Source organism: Anomalospiza imberbis, chromosome 2, assembly GCF_031753505.1.
Source record: "Anomalospiza imberbis isolate Cuckoo-Finch-1a 21T00152 chromosome 2, ASM3175350v1, whole genome shotgun sequence".
Lineage (NCBI taxonomy): Eukaryota > Metazoa > Chordata > Aves > Passeriformes > Viduidae > Anomalospiza > Anomalospiza imberbis.
In genome coordinates this window covers 36,398,340-36,421,526 of record NC_089682.1, presented here as the reverse complement: position 1 = coordinate 36,421,526, position 23,187 = coordinate 36,398,340, and the positions used below count along the sequence as shown (strand labels likewise).

The following is a 23,187-nucleotide window of genomic DNA, read 5'->3' as shown; positions in this document are numbered from 1 at the left end:
GTTACTTCATTGGTTGGCCCTGATGATCTCAAAGGTCTTTTCCACCCCAGCTGACTCTGTGATTCTGTGATATCTATTACAGCTTGGTGTAATAGATAACACACACTGGGTGTTAATCGAGCATTTGTAGTAAATTCACAAACCAATGCTTGAGTCTGAATGCTGAGTTTCAGGTTGCCTGATATGTTTATCTAACCAAATCCATGCAGACTCAGCCATGTGCAGAGGAACTTGGCACGGCTGCACTTTATCTGCCTTTTTATTTCTGGTGCAAGAGGGTAGGAATGAGAGGAAGAGAGCATATAAGGGTTCCCCACTGAGAATCAATTCTATAAATTATGTATTATGCAGACACTATTCTGCTGATGCTATCCGATCTCCAATTCTCACTTCCTTGTTTTTCCTTCTATAAATAGCTATGGCCAGGTTTTCAGTTGTAAAATGATGAGGACAAAGCTAGAAACCTTTTTCATTTAATAACCTCTGCCAAAGAAGAATAGGGTAATATTTTTCATAACTGTGATGTCCTCAGGGTTTTAACAGTCTGGGAATACAAGCGGCACTGTGCTGTTGATAAGATACTGGGAGTAAAAGTGGGAATAGCGGTGCTGAATATTAAAGAGGGAAATGCCCTATTTTCAGGATGATCAGTATAAAACTTGGTACTGTGAATTCTCCTGTCATTTTTTTTTCTCTGTGTGGGACCACTTTTGCTTTTTTATCTCTCCCTCTAGATCCAAATGCTTTGGCTGGACAGACTGGACCTGATCACGCTCTTATAGGAGGAATAGTGGCTGTAGTTGTCTTTGTAACACTATGTTCTATAATTCTCCTTGGTCGATACCTGGCAAGACATAAAGGTAGGACACATTTAGTGGAAGTTCAATCACTCTTGGAAGCAAGGCGTGATTTCACCTGGGAGTGCCATTCCCTTTTGCCTTCCCCCCCTCTGCTAAATGATTTGAACAAAAAATAGTTCTCAGTCCAGTCGCAAGTGAAGTCCCTGAGAATTTTCACCAGTTTTCCAGTGGGCTGGCCAAGGCAAAGGACATGGAGTTAGTGCATGCCCAAGGTCATCTTATAAGTCAGTGATTTAGGGAGACCGAGGAGTAAGACTGCCCCTTGGTTTTGGACCTTAACTCCTGATACTTGATTATATGTTCTCATCCTGTTCTCATAGTTTTAACTACCATATCAATTCAGCAGAACATATATGCATTGAGTGAACAAGAATATTTCAAGTATATGTTTAAAAGATAATATTAGAATCCAGTAGTGAGTTTCAAATCAGTTTATCAATGATCCTGCTGGAATAAGGGGTTCATTCGTGGGGCTAGCTTTACTTTATTCTGTGGTTCTACCTTAATAATTCTGGTCCCTTCATTTTCAGTCCCCTCTGCCACTAAAGATAACAGGAATGGAGTAACACTGACTCTGACTTCTCTATGATTTGATTTTGACCTAGTTATTTCCAAAATCATGCCTTGAGATTTAACCTCTGTACAGCTTGTAGGCCTATTGCTAAAATTCAGCTGATTCCCTTTCCACACCCCTCAAACAAAAACAAAAAAAAAAATAAAAAGAGGGGATGAGTGTTGGTATTAATTCAGTAACTCTCATTTTAGATAGGATAAACATATACCTAGCAAATGTAAATTGATAAAAAACATATTTACAATTTGATTTTACTACTTGAGAGAAAATCAGATTTTTTTTAAACGAGCCAGTGAAAGTGTGTCTCTTTTGTTTCACTTTCCTGAATGAACTCTTGTACATCTTATGTCAGCATAAATAATGGCTTTCACAAAGGGAAATTTGACTATTGTACACATTTCTTCTTTTCATTTTTTCCAGAGCATAAAAATAGCTGTGATAATATATAATGAGTTGGTTCAGTTAATAAAACTGCCTCAATTTTGTAATTCTTGGAACCTACTATGATACAATTCAGTAAAAATAAAGTATATATATGATAAAGAAAAAACAGAAATACAAATGATCAGTGGCCATTAAAGAGAAAAAAGCACTTTTATGAATCTCTAAGTCTTCAAAATTGCTTTGTTTTTGATGGATAACTATTTCATGAAATAACCAAGACTTTATCACTTATTCTATAGTTGAAAAATATATTGCATATTACTGCAGTTAGATAAAGTGGAGTTTTATTAAATTATTTATTTAATTTGTTGTGGATATACTAGAGTTTGTGTAGATTCCTTTACCAGTATAAGTATCAGTGTAAATATTTCTTAAGCAAATTAGAAACTTGAGCATACCTTTATGATGCATAGTAAAAACAGTGTAAAAATATTTTTCATTCATTAAAAAATTGGAGTACATTGTTTGAAAGATAAAAAAAATCCAAACCTAATCTTTCTCCTTTTCTTTTCTCTTGTACTGATTCCTACAGGAACATATTTAACAAATGAAGCAAAAGGAGCTGAAGATGCACCTGATGCCGACACAGCCATTATCAATGCAGAAGGCAGCCAAGTCAATGCAGAGGAGAAAAAAGAGTATTTCATTTAGATGCAGAGCTAGAATCTTGGAGTTTTACTTATCAGGCTGACTGCTGGAGAAAACTGGCTATCATTTCTCAGAATTCATTTCTGCCATCTTCTGCTATCTTTATTAACTCGCATACCTGCTATAAGTAGCCAGTTTATGCCAACAATCAGCTGTTGACATCATCATTCTATAATTACAGTATCATGCATAAAACAGGACATTTCTTATTGCCTAAAAATCATATCCACTGCTCTCTTAACATACAGTGCTTGAATATACAGCCTTAACAATGTTAATCATCATCTTAATCCAAGTTTTCTACATATTTAAGTGTTATGCAGCTTTCTTTTCCAGTTTTCTTTTATCATGTCCCTACTAGTATGTCATAGAACAAAATTCATAACAAGTACTATTAGGTAAGGTCCTAGTTTACTTACAGAAAATGTTAAGTCTAAGATTAGAGGTTTACAAAGAATCTTTTATACCTGTCTATCTATAATTCAAAAAGCAACTTGTTTTTGAAACACACGCCCTGGGAAACACAAATTGAAATCTGTTTAGTATAGTTGCCTATATGTTTGAATTTGGTAGGAAAAAAATGATCAGTCCAGTGAATTTTTTGGGTTTTTTTGCTTTGTTTTGTTATGATTTAAATGGTACTTTGACAACAGTGCCATGTTTCAGTGGTGAAAACATGCTGAATAGCTATACAGATTCTGCAAAGTTAGGTAATAGAGCTTCTTTTGAACAATTTGTCCTGCCCTTTTACTGGCTTTTGGGATCACAAAGCTTAGAGAACTTTCTGAGTAATTTATGTTTTTATAATTTATTTGCTAAACATGACCTCACCTGCCGACTCAAATTTGATGTGTTCATGGGGCACAATTGCAAGGCGTTTTAGTATCTGTATATAGTGCATATAATAAATTCAATTAAACATTATTTGATACATATTCAACTTTTTTGGCAGTAGCTAAGTCAGTCACAAGTAAGCATTTTCTAATGTCCATTATATCCCTTTAGATATGACTCAAAATCAATATTCTCAGTGGATAACATGTGTTAGTATTTTTTTGTCTGTATGTCCTAGCACTGTTCAGCAGCAAACTTTTCTAGTTCTTGTTAATTTTTTCTTTGTTATACAATGGAAGCACAATGTTATATGGAAAGGTAGTTTTAAGCTAACAACCAGTGCACAGCCTCAGGTTTTAAATTACAACCACATTTGATTACTATCCTTAAAAAATACTATTGAGTTGCTAAAATTCTCAATTTTAATTTGGCAGTTCCAGAGCTGCTTCTCTATGTTGGTTTGCCAAAAAAAAAAAAAAAAAAAAGAAAAAAAAAAAGAAAAAAAAGAGAAAAAATAGAAGTGTTAAAACAAAAGATATATGTTTTGTGTATACAGTAAATGGACTAATTCTTTATATTAAATTCCTGTCTATGCATTTTGTGAGGTACAAACTTATGTCACCGTGAATGATAGAGAATTCCTGCCATGCTTTTAGCTCCACAGTGAAGGTCTCTGTTTGGATTATTTCTGATTTTTTTTTTTTTTGGTGTAATTGACAGCTGAAAAATCACATGCTCTTAAATATGACAACAAAACACTGTAAGCCCATTGGCTTATTTCCTCTTCCAATGAAAAGAAAAGGTTGCCATAACAGGTCTTGGAAATGATTCTACACTGGAGAATGCAAGTTAAGTCTAGTTGGAGCTCGCTTTGCTCCTGTGTTTTGCACCTTTGACAAAAGAAGTATTTCTCTCTGGTTGATGTATTTGTGAAGCATACAAGCATGATGGTCTACTGTAAAGGACTTTCTCCTGGGATTTTATTTTTGTGTGGGGAAGGGAGAATTTGGAATACGACATCATGTGGTATGGTAAAACGGAAGATAAAGGTGCTGTGACAGATTATTTATCAGAAGAATATAAACCTTTTAAGGACAATATTAGAGTATTTTAATTGTTTTTGTTGAAGCATTTATCTTGTTAATTTCTAAGAAAAAAGGGTGACGTCAATCAAAGCAGCACTTTTTTTCAAAATATACAGACATAAATAATATGATGTGGTTGAGTGTTAACATAATAAATCATATACAGTATGACATTTTAAAGAAATAAGTCTGCATTGATGTGATTGCATGCTTGTTTTTACAGTTCACTCCATACCCATCTGTGGAAAAATGCAATAATATGTTAATATAATATGGTAGTTTGAGAGAACCAGGTAGGTGCTACTAGACACATTGAAAACTAGTATAGGTTTACAAGATATTCATGTCTTTCAAAACATAAACATGTAAAAGGCTGGCAAAGGAAGTCATTCAGTTTAATACCAAAAATATGGGTTCTTGTCACAGCAGTAAGTTACATTAGCTATAGTACAGTATCAAAGTTTTATTTCAGGACCTGGGGCCCAGTTCAATTAAGATTTTAGCACATAGTCAACTTCAGGCATCAGAGGAGTTCCCTTGGAGTATAAGGCACTGTTCATATGCTTAAAAACGAAGTGCTTCCCTGGATGAGGGCCTTATTTGCTCCAGTGGAATTCCCCACCAGAGTGGTGTTTACGCCTTTCTTCATCCTTCCTAACTCCAGCTTGCTTGAATAGTAGGGTTGTTACTTGAACCATTACCCAGCCAAGGTCAGGTAGGGCCTGCAAAAACAGGATTGGCCTTGTGGTAACCATTTCAAACCATATTCCCCAGTGGCATACAAACAGCATTTCAACTTGGCAAAAAAACAGATATATAAGCTGTACTGTTAAGACAGGTTTGTTTGGGTTTTTTTTTTTCCATTGGCTTTCAGTTAAAACTGCTCACAAGTGTTCATTTTTAACCCATTTTATCTTCCATTGTCTTGCACCTGGTGATGTCCCTTGCAGCTGTGCACAGCAGGTGTGAAAAGCCCCACGCAGAGCGTTCTACCTGGATAGCACTGTGCAGGCCTGTCTGGTCTTCACAGGTTCAAATTACTACACTGGGTGTAGAGAGGCATCCCTCTTTTCTGTAAGCAGAATCATGGCTCAACACTAATGACATTAAGTAGGCTAAAAGCCAGTTTTTCATTCCTTTTGTTCGAGTTCCCATTCTGGAAAAAAAAAAAATTATGATGGTGTGAGGCACCTAGCGAGTGTGTAAAATGGAGGCTCTGAATGGGAACCACCTTCACTAAAATCTATGTGACATCCTCTCCCTCACTCACTCGCAGAGTAGTTTTCTCCAGACCAGGTAGCTAGTTTCTGCCAGTGTACTGTTTACAGTGTCGATTGCTGATTATTTTTAATTTTTTTGATGTAGACTTTATTCTTTTCTGTTGTTTTTTTTTTTTTTTTTGTAATGCTTCAAGAACATTCTCATGATTTGAACAAGAAAGCGGTGCATCAGAAGACAAGGGGTGCATCATCCCACTCTTTTAGTGTCATCTGACAAACCAAGAGACAGTTTAAGGAACCTGATGTTTAACTTGAGGCTCAGAGTTTAAGCTAGAACATCTCAAAAAGTTTCCACATTACTTAAGGATGGTTCGTCTTGCACTGAGACTCCCTCTCTAAAGGAACACATGAAGAAAACCAACTTTTCTAAGTGAGACATGAAAGTTAACATCTTGTGTGTTTTCATTGCAGTATAATATATATATAAATATATATATATATAGCTATTTCAATGAAAAGAAAGGACAGAATCATCTGTAATTATGTAATTCATGATTGTAACAGCACTGAAGTTACCATGTACGCACATGTACAGTAGCTCCTTCAACAGTTACAGTGTAGTTACATGTAATTCCCTGTAACATAGCAGTTCTAGTGTAATTTAGTGCCACTTATTGTAAAGTGTTACCAAAAGGAAAACGGACTTCTTACCTTTAGAATTCCGTTCCAATTAAAGGTAAGTTTATTAAATTAGCATCATTAAATCTGATATTGCGTTTCTTAATTAAGGAGATTATTTAAAACTTTCATGTTCACACTGCAGCTTCCCCCATGGCTTACCCAGACTCCTCCAAATGTCTAATCTCTACACTCCTAGGGACTGGTAATCTGTGATGAACATACCAAAAATCCCAGCTACTCCAACTTTAATTGAACAAGCTGTCTAATAAAGAAAAACAGCAACAACAAAAATGATGAGTAATGCTTTTTATTAAGTGGCACAAAGTACACACTAAAAACTATGCAAAAATATAGGTAAATACAGTGTACTTACATGTAAGTATCTTGTACTTGCTGTGTATGGATATTGGAAAACCATGTAATTATAATATGCATTTTGATTTTTTCAAGCAAGGGGTGACCCCCAACAGTCACAAGCGAAAAGTGGAAGGTACATCTACAAGCAGTGGATATCCTAATGCAATATGTGTAATTCCTCTACTTGCAATGACAACTAATTTATAAAAAATACTGTTCCTCATTCTCACCAGCTTTGCTTTCCATTTCTTGGAGAACCATTAAATACCACTGAAACACCTTTCAGCAAAGTAAGACACTGACTCCTCTAATGGCTTTGCTGCCAGCACTCTGAATGTCTGGCAACACTGTTCTGTAATCTTATTGCTGGCTCAACAGCACAAGTTTCATCTTTTTTTTCTGTCCTCAAGGGAGCCTAGTATGTTAGGATGCTGAAATATGCTGCCATATGCCCTGGTATTTTTAGCAAGAACAACAGAGAGAAAGAGAGAGAGAGAGAGCTGCATTCTTCTGACCCCTATTTTGCTGAATCATCTCACCTAGAATTTCCACTGCTTGCTCAGTAACGCCAGGTAATCTTAAATTTTATGTAAAAAATGCTTCCATTACAGTACAGAGGATGCCCTAAATGATAAAACTAATGTTTTTGTAAACATGAAGTTTTGTATTGTAAATCTTTTTCCTTCTTGACACTTTTCCATCATGCCCTTCCAGAAGAAATGCACCAAAAGATAGATAACATAGAGTAGCAAAAGACAAGATTTTTTTTGTAAGCCTTCTTGTGGTTGCCATTGCTATCACCCTCCTTTGTGTCCTGTGTAACAGGCTAATAAATGTATTTAGCAACTTCCATTAGCATAATTCCACACTATACTATTCCTAGAATATGACATCTACCTCTTAGTCTAAATACTAGCTATGAGATATTTGTATACATTTTAAATACCATGGAATCTTTGCTTTAGTCTTGAAATTAAATCACTGTATTATTGTTTTTTTCTGTTAAAAATAGGTAAAAATATTTTCTGGGTTCATAATTCTTGCCCTGTTCTTTTTAATTTTGGTATAGTTTTAACTTTTTAACAGGGCATAAGGACACAGCCTCAGCTGGTATAAATCAGCTTCACTCTGTTGCCTTAAATGTGGGCCAATTTACACTGGCTGGGGATTCATCCCAAACAGCTTAAAAATAAACTGCTATAACACATCAATATTTAGTCAGCTCTAGATAATGATTCACAATCCAACTGCAACACAATTCTTCCACGTATGACATTCACGTATGAAGAGAAACTTTAAAAAGCACATGCAGGCTTTTGAATTAAATATGCAATATCAATACTGTTGATATATCCTGACTTGTCTCTCACTTATTTAAACATAATATTGCCAGGGCATGTTTACATTAAAAATACTCAATGCATGGGGAGCACAGAAGGACTATTGCAAACAGCAGGAGAAAATTAAATTAATATAGAAGCCTTTGATGTCAACAGAACAGAGTAGAAACTCTTTTGAGAGTAGGACTTCCTACAGGGTTTTTCAGGGTGGACCTAAGGCCTCTAAAACACATGAAAGTTGTTTCCTTGGCATTAAGAGAAGTTAGCACAGTTCCTTCTTGCTATCGAGGAATCTTACCCAGCACTCTGCACTTCTTTTAACTCAGGAGAAAATAAGGGTACAAACATGGTTGAACAGCACACTTCTGTTTCACTCCACATCCTCAGGATGCTCCAAGCGTCATGCGCTTCCAGCAGCCCTTAAGAGAATTCTTCCAGCATCTAGGAATCATCCTGTTGCCAAGCTGTGTTCATTTTCTTCAGCAATGTTTAATGTACTCACAACCAGACAGAAAGTGTGAAGCCAATTTGAATGAGTCTGCAGTTCTAGAGGCTTCCAGAGCCTTGCAGTAGACGGGAAAAAAATTTTAAAAAATAAATTTCATGGCTTCTATGTTTACTGTAGGTCTGCCCTCCATATTCTGTGTCTTAAGTCATTTATTCTCTGCTGGGCTAAAAGCAGCAGTCTAATTGGAAAGGAGGAAGGAAAAGTATCACCTCTAAAAGGATCAGTCTGTGCTACTATTAAAGAAAAGTTCAAGGGGTTTTGTTTCTTCCCTTTTTTAAGACTTCAGGTGCAAAGCCAAGCCTGTTGGGGTCAGCACTTTAGCACTTTCCCTGTGTTCAGGGTCAAGCCAGCAGTGTTTCATGTGTGAGCTCTGGTCTCATGTTTCATCACAAACTGCAGACAGCCTTAGCCTGCCCTTATGCATAGTGCTGAAAATCACCAATGCTATTTTCTTCTAAACATAATAATTTTCTCAGTCTTGTTCTAAAATGAAATATTGAAAGGTTTTTATAATAGGTGTAAAGGGAGGGAGTTTAAAGTAATAGCTTGTAAATAAGATTGTAAGCATGATCATCAATTATTTATGTTGATTATAAAGAGGAGGATAGTCTTTAATTGCTGGGTTGATTTCTTTATAATTTCCCCTTTCTCTCCTTTCTATGCATATTGATTAATGTTAGTAAATATGCAGTTGCACATGTTGTCCTTTTTCAGTGAATGCAGATTTGCTTATACCCCTATATAGCTTTCATAGAAATATGCAAATATAACCTACAGTCATCTGCTTCTGCCAAAACAGTGAGCCAAAAGAGGGAAATCATGGATTACTGGATTCATATATGTCCTGCTTCCATCAAAATTGAGTACAGTACGCCTATTGATCTCAAAAGAACAAGGCTCAAGTCCTTAATGCACATGTTTGAGTTGCTATTTAGCTCTTTTTCAAAAGAATTATAAAGCAATCCTTGTGCATCCTTTACTTTTAGCCTAGATATTTTTTAACTACAAAACCCCTTCAGTTCACCAGGAAGTTTCCTAGAATAAATAATAAGGCATAATTTGTGAAAGGACTATAACAGCTTCATCTGTTCATGGTCAGTGTAAGTGTATTCTCCTAAGAACTCTGGTGTACTTTGCTCTTACACTGACAATTTGTGGCCCTGAGAAGGATACATTTGAATGGTTCAGAAATACAACCACTAACCTGTAAAAAAAAAAACAAAAAAACATGGGAATTAAACATATTGCACTGATGATGAGACACATCAGTTTCATTTTATTTCCTCATTAATAACTTTAAAGAGACAAAATGCATATTGTAATGTTGGGTACATGACACTTGCATGTTGCTATGCCTATATACTTACAAAGTATTCAATGTGTACTTGGTGGCGCTTAAAAATGTCATGTACAATTCTTCTAAACATTCTTACAGGGTTCCCATTTGCACTTCATCTTTCAGAAAAGTCTTGTCAGAAAATTGTCTGATGAATATTATTGAAAAAAAAATAAAATTTCAATTTTAGTTATCTGTTGGACATTTCTGAATTGTCTATTCATTTTATATATTACCTGGTGCTTGCCAGTTTGGCAGTGGAGTTGATTTAGACCAGTGGCTGTACACACAGACTGTTCACTGAGTAGATTTTGCTGTTTCCAGTAGAATTGTTGCAATCAATCGTATTCTTCTGGAAATATTAATTCTGATATTTTAAACAGTGATCCAAAGAAATAATCTGTGAGGCAGAATTACAAATTTTATTATTTTATTTGATGTTTATTGCGTATTGCTTTATAGTTTCTTCTGACTGACAAAGTAACAACTGTCAGATGCCATCCTCACTGTAGGGGAAATTCATCCTTGTGAAGAGGTCAAGTGATGAAAAGCATTTAAACCTGTGGGACCTAAATGGTGGATTAGCCCTCTCGAAGGAGCTATGGAATTCATGCAAGGTTTTCATGCACCACTTACCATGTTTCAGCTGATGTTGCAAAGGGCAAGAAGGCCACCAATCTCAAAGGGAGAGGGACAAATGTCAGAGGGAAGAGGAAATTCTGAGTGTGTCTGTGTTGATGAAAAAGAAACCAGTCCCAGATTGGTACCCCCATGCAGAGGATTTGCAGTGCTCTTGCACATCTCAGTTTTCCTATGACCTGAACTAAGCACACATTTTACAAATGTAGAGTCCTGTTGGATTCAGTGGATTTGTTCTTATCTTTATTGCTTCTTTTCACTAAACCAAAATAGGTCTTCTTCACCAATTTTTAAAGTGTAATAAGAAGCCTTTTAAATATGGCAGCAATACAGATTTTTGCTTTTTCCTCAGTCACATGCCCATGATTTTTAGGGCAAAGCATGCTGGAAGTTGACAGTGTACCCAAGCAAAATGACACAATTCAAAAAATGACACAGTCCAGCAAAAGATGCAACTCACCCCTGGATTAATAGTTTTCCGCATTCAAGCTGTAATTTTAGTACTCTCCTGGTTTCTGTCACCAGCCAAAAATTTACCCAGAGGTAAATTTTGCTCTCTGCCTTTCCCTGGTTGAGAGTAGATTCTTACACTACTGGTAAGTGTGTAATCACTCCAACCTGGTACATCCCTCACGTGGTTCCCTTAAAAAAAGAGTCCTAAATCTGTAAATGCTGCTAAAAGATTTTTTTTTCATTAACAGCCAACAAAATACCAGCCCTCTTTCCCACTTTTTGTTGTAATAAACAATGAGAGTCCCTTTTTCTGGGGGTTTTTGGTTTGATTTGGTTTGTGTTTGGTTTGGTTGGTTCTTAGTTTAGAGTTTTGTGTGGTTTTGTTTGTTTGTCTCTTTTCAAAAGGAAAAACAAACAGGCTTTCTTTTAAACGGTAAAGACTGCCTGAAATTACACTGAATACTGAGAATAATTTCACTGAATGCAGAGTCTCTGTACCAGCCTGTCATGGCATTAAACACTGATGTGTAAGAGGGGCTCCTTTCCCTTTTAACAGTCATCAGGCACCTGCATAAGGAGATACAGAGTTTTTCAAAAGTAATATTACAGAGGAGCACTTGGCCCAGCCCCTTTGGTAAGTGTAAGGTAAAGGTAAGTGCAATTAGTGACATTCAGAGATAATTAAGTGGGGATAATGAAGATGATTCCTTGCTTGACAAAGAGTCTTAGTGTGTTGCCTTCTGGTCCTGATCCAAGCACTTGGCAACATCCTGAGCCATGGGAGGGCACTTTTGATTATCTCTGGGCTCCTTGCTTGCCCTAGCTCTTCCTCCTGCTGAGTTTGCAGCAATAGCTTCTCTGCTGCTCAGGGCTAAGAGCTGGGGCCTTATTGATTCTGCAAGCTGCACACAGGAAGAAAAGAAGACAAGAGAGTGTTTTTAAGCAAGCCGGAAAGATTTTTTAGAAAGAGGCCTCTCCTTTATTCTGTGGCAACTTACAGGAAATTAGCACTGATGTCAGCTGGTGAGGATAGCAACCATCCCTGCTTGGAGTGTTGAGGGGGAGGGCATCCGCCGGGCCGTGCCAGCTGGGTGGAGGGGAGAGGGAGCAGAGAGAGGAGGAAAACTGCACATGCCAGGAACATGGGAGACAGGTTTGTCTCTCTCTAGCAGTAGGACCAAAGGGGGAGCCTGTGGCTTTTCTAGTCAGCCTGTATTCGTGGCTAGAGGTGCAAAAAGAAACCGATCCAGCCAGGAGATTCGCAAAGCCACTGAACAGCAAGAAACATCTCAAACGCTGATGCCATCACCTGGCAAGCAAGCAGTGCTTCCCACTTCAAGGACTTTGAGTTGATTGAACTTAGAGACAGGTGGGAATTTACTAAAGACAAAAAAAAAAAAAAGAAGAGAGAAGAAAATAAAAATTTTAACCTTGACAGATAAGGTTGGACAGAAAGTGCAAGCAACAGAAAAGAAAATAATACCATCTGCAAGGGCTTTTAGTCCTGTATCAAGGCATTAGCCAGCTCCATCTCAGGACAAATAAAATATTTTATATAATTCTGTAATTTTTCCAGTGCATTTTCTTTTTTTCTGGAGCATCTAATGGTAACCTCAGAGACAAAAGCACATATACCTTGATGTGATCCAGTTAAAGTACATCATTATATTGCACTCACTCACACGGGATGAGATTACCCTCCAGAACAGCAGGTAAGCAACATGACTAAGAGCTGTCTTACCTATTTCCTCATCCACACCCCGTGAAGGAATGTGTGTGCAATGAAGCATTGTGGTTTAGTTTTTTACTTATTTATACATTTTTATATTTCCCCAATGTTTATGCAAGAACTTTATATTTTTAAAAGCACTTTGTACTTGAAGATGAAACTTGTGATTGTTCCTTCTTCCTATGAGATTCAACGCTCCAGTTTTAGCAAATTCTCCCTGTAAAGCCTTCAGCAGGATAGAGGAATAATTTTCTGGATGATGGTCAATATTTATGATCTCTAGCAATATTTTTAACTCTACTCAAATCCAGCCTTTAAAGTAAAGTCCGGGACCTTGGAATGAATTCTGAAAAGCTGATGTAGGCTGTGGGAAGCAGGCTGAGCTTGTTTATTAAGGAGAAGATGCATCCAAGTTTTCCATGCCTTTGAGGGTGCATGAGGACATTTCTCATGGCCAGCCATCCTGCACAGTTCTAACTCACCTGAGAGGTGACACAGATGAATTGCTGCCACCAGCTTCACATTCATTTATTGCCTAGGAGAGGCAATTTATTGCCTAGGAGAGGAGGGTAGCAATCCTCCTGTTGGGAGTGCAACCATGTCTTTGTGTCTGTATGGGGCTGGTTTTGGCATTCCCTGGGAGCAGACTGACTCCTAAATTTTATTTACCTGGATACGGGTGAGGCTGGTGCCTTCTTCATGCAGGTAGCACAGGGTTGCAGTGCCTCTGACCAAGCCTTGTCTGCACAGGGAAGCTGAAGGTGATGCATGAGAGGGTTAATCCCATAGGACTGAACAGCTTGAATTACTGAAATATGAAATACAAGGTCTTCTTCTGGTTCTGAATGAACTAGTGGTGGGCTCTAAGGGGGTTTGTTTTTCAAGTTAAGCTCATAAACAACAGGCACAGCTGCACAGAAACGTGCATACGCACAAGCACAGCACTTCTTATATTTTTCTATGCCTTTTTCTTGTCCTAGTAGACAATTTCTACATTCTCTGCTGTGCCAAATTCACGATTTTGTAGTCATAGTCTCTTAGGACATAGCTTCCCCTTTTTCCTATTTGTTTTTTGACCCGCATGGCTGCTAGTGATGCTTTGTGTGGCACAGGCAAACTAACTCTAAGTTTACTCATTGATCAACAGGTTTGGCTGTAAGTTTTTCAGCAGGATGCATATTGAGGCTTTCTAAGGGAAGCCATAATATATAAAAAGGACGTGGTGGTGATGCTGTTTGGTTTTTGGCTTTTTTCTTTTATATGCTCTCTGAATTCTTCACACATACATTTGTAACTCTGTCACTTATTAGTAGCTAGACTTCCCCTCAGTCATTTTTCATGGCCTTTCCCTAGGCAGAAAGACAAAACAAATTCCAGAGCCCCAAGCCCTGGGAGGTACAAGGCCCCTATCCAACCTTGGTTCTTCCTGGGAACCAAGGCTGAGAACAACTCTTTGAGATCCATTCTCATGGACAAAGCACAGCCAGTGCTGAAGGGGGGACTCCAGAGAAGGGGCTTGACCTGGGGCGAGGGGAAATGCATCACCTCTTGTCTTCCCAGTTGCTGCTTTTTATCAATTATGCTAATTTCCTAAAACCTATAAAAATGTACTCACCCCTGGGTGGGGTGGGCTTTTGTGGTCATCTTTCCATAACTGCCCCTGAAGGCCTTCATTAAAGATCCCCTTTTCTATTACCTCTTTACTAAAATTGTCTTGAGTTTCATTTCCAGGTTGGGAAAAAGGCAACAGTGGAAAATATTATGGATTTTCCCACTACACTCAGTACAGCTAGGCAGTATCTAGTGAAGTGGGAGGGAGATTCAGCATCAGCTCCTGAAAGTGCTGGTAGCTGAACCAAGGATGGGAAGGAATCTGGTGTGTGGCTGGTTTTGGCTGTGCTGCAGCTTGGCAAAGTGTGTGTGTCAGCAGAAGCACCAGATCAGGGCATTATATGACCTCCAAATCACACATTTTTATCTGCCAACACCACTGTATTTCCTTCAAAGTGGGAGGGAAATAGCAAAGCATTTTTCAATGCCCCTGTGGCATTGAATCTGCATTTTTATTCAGAAAATGAATCATGATCATCATGCCCTTTTGTGGGGCAGAACCAGACAAAATGGTATTTCCCTTTAATGCTCAAAGCTGCCAAATACAGGAACAGGGAGAAGAGAATTATATAGGCTGTGTGGGGTGGAGAGAAATGAGAAATGCAACAAAAGTGAGAAAAAGAAAGGTGTTGGCAGGAGGAAATGCTGCAATACCTCTCCCAGCACTGAAAGTCTCACAGTTAAATTGTGAATGTGAGATTCACAATTAGAGAGGGGCATAGCTGAAGACTCAGATACAACTGCAAAAACTGTTAAGGGTTCAGAGAGGGAATGAAAGAAATTTCAAAGCAAAGCCCTAGAGAGAAAAAGGCCTCTGGAAGAAGACGATGGCAGACTGAGAGAGTGTCACTTTGACACTGCTGAGATGCCCTAAAGTCCCCAGAGCTGGGACTGAGGAGGCATCACATCAGATTCCCAACAGAAAGGACTTCCACTGTCACTCACAGGCAGCCTTGGAGCTGATCAAAGGGTACTGCTAAAAACTCACACTGAACTCAGGAGCCCGAGAGAGCAGATTGCCTACAGGCAACACCTTGAGCATAAGATCTGTAGGAGACAATAAGGTAAAAGGGAATTGCTTGAGGTTCCTGTAGGCTCCAGAAGCCCTCTCCCCACAACTAATGGGAAATGATGATGTGGTCTAAAGCATTCCCTACTCTTTCAGGGCAAAAGTATACCAGCAGCTTCAACTGGAATGGGAATATTTGATATAAATATTTACATGTTCATAACTCCTCTCTCAAAGCTCTACTGGAGACACAAGAAAGTCAGCAGCAACTGCTTCAGGCCAAAGCTCTGCTCCAGCTCTCACAAGAAAATGGCAAGTGCAGTCACAGCCTTTGTCACCAGCTGCCACCCACTTACTAGGGTGCTTGCAAAAAAGAATGACAGACAGTTACTCTCTGACAATGGCAATGGCATTCTCGCTGCTTCACAGCTAAAAGGAACTCTAAAACCCCTCTGTTAAATTCATACTGAAAGAGGTTAAACCTTGATGCACTATTAATAAGCTCAAGAGACAAAACTTGGAAATCTCTCACCTCCCTATATACCTCAGGCAGGAATTCCCTTCCCAGAAATAATCTCCTTTGTAACCAGCCAATGAAATTTGTTACAATTAACCAAAAGAAAGGAGTGAAGACCATTGTCAGAGTTTCATGAGCTGCAGAGTTCATTGTACAAGCCATGAAATTCTCTTGCAAATGGAAATTAAGTACTCTGTAGAAGCAGGGATCATTATATAAGAGTATAAAGGAAAGCCCTTGCTGCCCTGTATCCCTAACAAGACAGCTAATTTATGGGTTTAGTTTTTCTAATGACCAACAGTGATTTGGCAGACATCACCTATGTATGAAACAAGGTGAAACTGAGAACCATAGGAATAAGGCTGAGTTATACCAAAGCTAGTTCAATTTAAAATCAGACTAACTCCCCCAGACCTCTGTGAAATTACTCCTGATTCATTTGGATGTACTTAAGCATAGAACCCAATTATTGTTTTTGCAAAGTGTTGAATGTAGTGTCATGCTTGGGCAGGGAATGAAGAAAGGCTTGTTTCAGCCTTTTTTTTTTTTTTCTTTCCTCATTGTTTGTTTTTTTTCCCTTTGAATGATTTCTTATGGCAAAGTTCTCATTAGGCAGCATCAGAGATGTCCACAAAAACTGCATGAAGTGTTACAGTACTGACTCAAACCTTGCCTAGCCTCTGTAAAAATGCATGTTAATGCACTGACCTCTCTCAAGAATCGGGGGACAACTCTACAGCTTGTTTCTGAGCTAATGCACAGAAATTGGAGTGGGAGGATATTGGGAAGGATCAGTGTCTGGCACAGCCATATACTGGTAGTGAATTGCCCATGTATCAAGTTAGAAAATGTGCAATTACAGCTGGACAGAGAAAAAAAATCTGAAAATAATGGAGGGACTCGGTATTTACTTTTTGTTTGTTTTCTCTGAAGACCTATATATTTACTAGTAGTCAGGGGAATGCAGGATGGGGTTTTTTTTGGTGAAAGGCTACAGGAGGATTTGTCAAATATGACATGGGAAAACCATGAGCAGATATTCCTAGGAAGTTGTTATGTGAGTGAAATGTGGGCCTGCAGGGAAAGGCATGGGAATTAAATGTCCTCATAAAATTCACTGGGCACAGCTGCTTTCAGTAGCTGTGCTAAACTGCAAGAAATGCAAATGACTGATTTCTAAAGAAGCAGAGCCCCTGGTAGAGTGTGACTAACCCACATCCCCTTACTCCTTGCTGGCCAAACACTCACTCTAGTGCTCAGCTTGCTGTGAAAAACCAACCCTTTTTCTGGTACAGAGCTGGCACCAAGAACCAGCTAAAATTTTGTTTTGTTGTTTTTTGCATTTTTTTTATGGGGCTGATCCAGCAGTTTCATCTGGCTGGTACAGGATTACAGCAACATTTCCTCAGTGGAGAGCTGGGCTTTAAACCAAAAGCTGAAGTGTCTCTGCAAGACTGCTGTCTGAAAAGTCACTTTGCAAATCATTTCTCACCAGAAGACTTGCCTTTTCCCATGAATTGATTAAAAAATACTAATAATTTTCAAAACATTATTGAGGTGATCCCTTAGTATCTTGAACTTGCCTATTCCTTCCTAAATTTATTTGTACCAGGTAACATTTTTTAGCAAAGTTCTGATAATCAAAAGGGAAAAAAATTAAAAGAAACCAAGAAAAAGGGGTAAGAAAGAAAAGCTTAAACAGTATTCAAAGTTTTGCTTTATTTGTTTGGTTTATAAACACAGTCTGTAAGTAGATGGGTTTCTTACTGCTTCCTACTCTAATGAATTAGATAGTTGAAACAAGTCTTGCAAACCCACATTTCATATGGTACTTGGTGATTAGTGAAGCCAAGGATTGCCTGTCTTACAGTGTCCCTGTGCCTGTTGTTAACGAAAACTCCATAACAATGTGGCTAAAGAGTACAGATCAGCATCTGATCTAATCTTCAAATATATTTGAGACATATATATATACTAATATCTCGTAATATATTTAATCAAATCCTTAGGCAACTTTTGTCTCTGACTCTGTCTGTGTTGGTACAAATCTATTATGTTGTCAACATTTTTGGGTCAGGAGGAGTTACTCCTCCTGACATTTTTGGGTCAGGAGGAGTTACTTTAGGGGGTTTTCTCTTCCCCAAATCCCTTTAGTTGATAGGAGCAAAATCAATATCAGGTTACCTAGGTTGTACTGCCTTTGGAACAAGTCTCATATCCATTCCATGTTTTCCATGTATGAAGTGATGTTAATAATTAAGGCACATTTTTAAAACCCTTCAAAGATTGTAATGTAAAAATTAGCCTTTGCTTCTTACTAATATGTTGGTTTAACATGTATTAGAAATCCCATTAGATTTGCACTTAGGTGGTCTCAGGGGAGCAAATGTCTGTGACAGCCACCGATGTAGAAAGAAACTGAATTCAGCAGCATCCGCTGAATTTGCTAATAAACCCAACTCAGATGCCTGTCAGAGCTGGAATGGCAGCACCTAGTCTGGAAATGAGCAGGCATCTCTGAATGCTGACACGGGAGAAGAGTGTTCACCACAGGACAGCTCGGCTCCCGCTGCAGCGCCTTCCGTGTCTTCAGCAGCGCACAGCAAAACAACTTTGGAAACAGATGGGCTGTGTGACAGTCAGATGTGTCAGTAACTCGACTCAAGAGAATAGGAGGTTGCAATTAAGGTTTAGTGCAGGAGTTTTAATAGCATAGATATTTTTCCTGGTATTTGTTTCAAACAGAAATCAGTAACTTACAGGGAACTGACAGTAGTGACAGGAATTGAAGAGACAAAACCTGCTGGAGACTTCCCTCTGACTTTTGCTGCTTCTATAAAATGTTTGCATAGTCTGGGTATCGTGTAATACAACCCTCTTTGTCCATTCAAGACAGATAAATTCTTGTGTGAGTTAATTAATAATAGTAATATTAATTATTTAAAGATATTATCTGATACTAAGGTACAACCTCATGCATAAAGTACAATTTCCTATACAGACATATTTCTCCAGTTTTTGACTTTAGCTCTAGAGCATTGTTCTGTGCTTTATTTAAAAGTCATAAAATTATTATTTTCTACTCTGTCTGTGCTCTGATATGGACTAAACAACTTATTAGAAAACATGGGATTATAACAATACATCCTTATTTGAGCTATTGCCAAGTTAGAAACCCTGCATCAACACTTCTATCACACTCTTAAAATTTGAAAAGTAGTGCTTCAGTCTGTGTGGTTAGTTCAAAAGATTGCAAATGCAAAGTTTACAGAAGTGTGTGACAATGATATATTTGCCAGCAGCAAATTAGTCCAAGTGAGTTGTAAAGCTTGCTCTGACATGTATAATTCTTAGCAGGTTTCAAACTGTCTCCTCCAGGCTGTGATTAATTTCATTAGATATTCTTAAAGTTAAGAAAAAAGGAAGAGTAATAAGGTAGTCTGTCATTCACAAGTTCTAAAACAAGAAAATATATCTCAGATTAAGTAATCTTTTCATTCTGCAGAATTGATTCTCATCTCACTGACATGTAAATGGTTCTGCTGCACTCATAACCCACACATTTAAGCAGATGAAGATTTAATTTTAGCACCAAGCACTGTCTGATGTGTTTATCTCAAAAGATCTCCTCCAAAATGGAGATTATGCAACAAAGTGTTTTAAATTAACCTGTCCCCAAATAATGTGAAATGCCATATAAATTATAAAATTATGTGCTTGTAGAAAAATGTCATTACATAACCAATATGGGAAATTATTTGTATTGCGCTTAAAGAGTATTTATGCCATAAGTGAAAGATGTAAACAGTAATGTAAAGCCAAAATTATGCTTTATTGCGGTCAAGTTATGAAGCAAATTTTTACATTAATGACAAAGAGATGACAGAAGTTATGTGGGAAGGCAATTTGTAGCCTGAGCACCTAACAATAGGAATCATCATTAAGATGGCTAATGATAACATGGCTTTTGTTAATCCTTGATGATTAAATATGACTTTATTTTCTTCTGGTGATTCCATCACTGATTTGAATTCCCAAAAGAAGGTTGATCTAATAACAGCAGTGTTATTTTTCAAACAAGAGGGACACCATTTCTCTTCTCTGGTAAGGCCCAACTCTCTGTCCCCTACACACAGGTTTTGCTCATCACTTTCTGACAGGGCTGATTTTCTTCTCTCCTGAGGACACACAGTTTTGGTTTTGCCCTGGTGATGTGTGGCACCTGGCTATCATTGGCCTCAGCTGTAGCCATTTCACTAAATGTGGCCATTTAGTGGGTGTGGGAGGAGAGAGGAAATCAGGTTGCCTATTTCTTACCTCTGCCCACAGCCCTCTCTTGCTCAAATGCCGTCCTCCACTGCTTCCAGTTCTATCTTTGGAAGGCAGACAACAGCAGCATGGCAGTGAGTACCAATAACCTTTATTCACTACAACATCCATATTTTCTAGGAGATTACTGCTTTTATTCTCCCAAGACACCTGTGATAAAGGGTGGGTGGTGATTTTGTGTCACAGAGAGGAATTTGAGAACAAAGAGATGGGTTGGTAAATGGGTTTAAGGATTGAAATTGTGTGTTTTGATAGCTGACCTTTAGTGCCTCTCTGCCACAGCAGAGTCCAGAGCTCCGGGCTCTGTGTGGATGCCTAGGGCATGGATCTGGGTGTCTAGGCTGTAGCTCCTTAGCCCACTGAAAAGGGATGCATTTAAAACAGTTGCAGAGAGTTGGATGGCATGAGATGCTCACAAAAGGGATATTTCTGAACTTTCGCCTTTTTCAGAGCCTTTGACAAGTTAGCTGAGTGTATCATAAATCAGATATTCTTTTGGGCTCAGTACTGGAACCTGCTACTTGAACTTTTTGCAGAAGCAGACTTCCCAGGAAGGGTAATGGGGGTGTGTGGTCCCTGGTGTTGGTGTTTTCAGCTCTGGCAGGTGTGCTCTTCTGTGAAGTGATAGGGGTGCAGAGATGCCCACGTTTGCTTCAGGGTTTGTTTGTCACCACTGCTAACTCTCAGGAGAATAAGGTCACAGCTTTACTGGGTCAATGATGATGAGAATACCTCTTAAGGTTAACAGCTAGGGACCTAAGCCATTCTTTTGCAAAGTCACATTACCTAAGGCAGGCAGGGGAGAACACATTTCACCTCCTTGCCAGCACAACTTTGTTTCAGCTCTGTGGTAGTGGTGCAGGAGCTTGAAGATGCAGGCTGGAATTACCCCAGGCAGAGTGGCCTTCTCTTGGTTTTTTTGTCTTTGGGTTTTTTTTTTTTGTTTGTTTGCTTGGTTTTTTTTTTTTTTTTTTTTTGTTTTTTTTTTGTTTTTTTTTTTTTTAATGGAGCAAAATGAGACCTTTTTCACAGCAGGTGACTTCTTCACCCACTGAGACCTATGTAAGGTGTGAAGGCACTGTTGCTGCTGCTTTCTGTCTTATTTCTGAAACCAAATGAGACCTGACAGTTGCTCTCCACCACACTAAAACATACAAAGGCTGAGGCCATCATTCTCTTGCCACCAGATGACTGTCTCAGTTGTGAATAGTTGAAGGATGACCAGAGTGTTTCTCACATGGGAAACACACCAGCCAGCCCAGAGGGGAGTTTTACACACCCAGCTGAGGCAAGCTGTGATTTTCCCCTTGGCACTGCTTGCTTGGGAGTTGCATTAGTGCCAGCATCAACTTGGGGACTGGATCAGGAAAGGGGCTCTACTTTGTACACCCCATTTGCACCCCCACTCAGGCCCTTCTCATCACAGCAGAGGCTTTTCAGTCGCCCATGGATGCTGCCACATGGGTAACAGCACAAACTAATTATTTTAATTTCTGTGTAGGCCTATAGTACAGTGGAAAAACAAGAGCTAATAGAAATGCTTGAGCAGACAAATGGGAGCTGGGCTTTTTGCCACTTTCTCACTCTAGTTCCTCCCATGCCTCTCACTCCTGCTTTGCAATAACCCCTGCTACTCCCATCACATGTGTCTTGATCAGACTCTGTCAGTCATGGTTTCAGGGTGCCAGATGTGATGTTATGTTATGCCAAGTGTACCCTGACTCACTATCAAACCATTTTCTCCTGTGGGACAAACAAGATTTAATAAATATGTAATAAAAACCAGACAAACAAAACAACAAAAAAAAAAAAAAACCTCAAGGAAAATACAAAGAGAGGGGGATGGTGATTTTAGACATGCCTGTTTTGTATGTTGGTTGAGTCCGTTGGCTTAGCTGCTATGCAAGTTAAAAAGAAGCATATTTACCAGCCTTTGTTTTTACACAAGTTAACAGTGAGAGGCCTGAAATAATATGGGAGGAATATAACCTGAAATGAGGATTTTTTTATTGTAAAAGCACATGGATTTTTTGGGGTTGTCAGGAGCAATTTCACAGAAACAAGAGCAGATTAAAGGAGGTAATGACATGTTTGTAATTTCATTCCTAAGGCTCATGGCGTCCTTCCCTCTGTCTAGTTTTCAGCCTGGAGATAAATCAAGGGCTTCAATTTCCAAATCTGTCATAGAAGCTTCACAAATAAAAATGCTGACAAAAAATATCTGCTTTTAAATGGCTACTTGCAAGCACTGACAACTAGCAGTCTATAGATCTTTCACCTTACAGGGAAGAGAAGCAATGTGTGCTGCCAGGAAAAATGAAGAGCAGAAATGCACTGCTCCTAAAGTTAAAGTAATCTAAAAGTATGACAATAATAAACCATTTACAGTCATGTTTTGAATGGTAGATGAAAATAGATTTCAGGTGCTATATTAACAAAGTCTCACAGCTGCCTGGTGTGGAAAAAGAATGGATGTGGCATTGGAATAAGAAGTAGAGAGGCTATGTGCACAAGAAAAATTCCTTCCCAGTTGCTATGGCTGTTCCACATGGCTCCTCTGTGCCCTTAGAGTGCTTGTGACTGGGGAGGAGTGGGAAACAGGCAACATGAAAACCAGTTCAGGTTATGCTGGTTAATGCTGAATAATTTGTATCTGTTAGCTGCAGGCTGTAGCATTTGCAGGGTATGAATTCCAATTATAGGTCTGAGCTGGAGCAGTTGATAGTAAGAGGCAAACTAGGCTGGTTACTTTGCTGAAACTCGGGGTGATGGAGCTGAGGAGTGCTTATCCTGGAACACTGCGGAGTCCCTGACCCCACAAAAAGTCCCCAAACAGGGATTGGTGTCTGCTGCTCACACCTATGGCATTCAATTCTGGAAAAAAAAAAAAAAAAAAAAAAATTGCACAGCCATGCTGTGTTTTTGAATAGCCCCCATACTCTTGCTGATTTTAGAGGCAGAATAGGATGAGCCAGCCCCCCCCCCCCCCCCCCATGCTGTGGATTCCTGATAT

At 38.7% G+C, this 23,187-nt stretch overlaps 1 protein-coding gene and 1 long non-coding RNA gene across 5 annotated transcripts in view; both read left to right on the top strand.

The window, feature by feature from the left end:
• CADM2 (cell adhesion molecule 2) overlaps positions 1 to 3,894 on the top strand; it is a 571,727-nt gene extending 567,833 nt beyond the window's left edge. For all 4 annotated transcript variants that reach the window (XM_068180588.1, XM_068180585.1, XM_068180586.1 and 1 more), the window contains 2 exons: positions 735 to 860; positions 2,411 to 3,894. In XM_068180588.1, coding sequence (XP_068036689.1) covers positions 735 to 860; positions 2,411 to 2,529 — 245 coding nt within the window. In that variant the 3' untranslated portion in view covers positions 2,530 to 3,894. The remainder of the gene's footprint in view (positions 1 to 734; positions 861 to 2,410) is intronic.
• A 16,174-nt stretch (positions 3,895 to 20,068) lies between these two features.
• The window catches only part of LOC137466153 (uncharacterized), a 37,950-nt gene continuing 34,831 nt past the window's right edge, over positions 20,069 to 23,187 (top strand). The window contains exon 1 of the long non-coding RNA XR_010995032.1: positions 20,069 to 20,248. This is a non-coding gene — a long non-coding RNA (uncharacterized lncRNA). The remainder of the gene's footprint in view (positions 20,249 to 23,187) is intronic.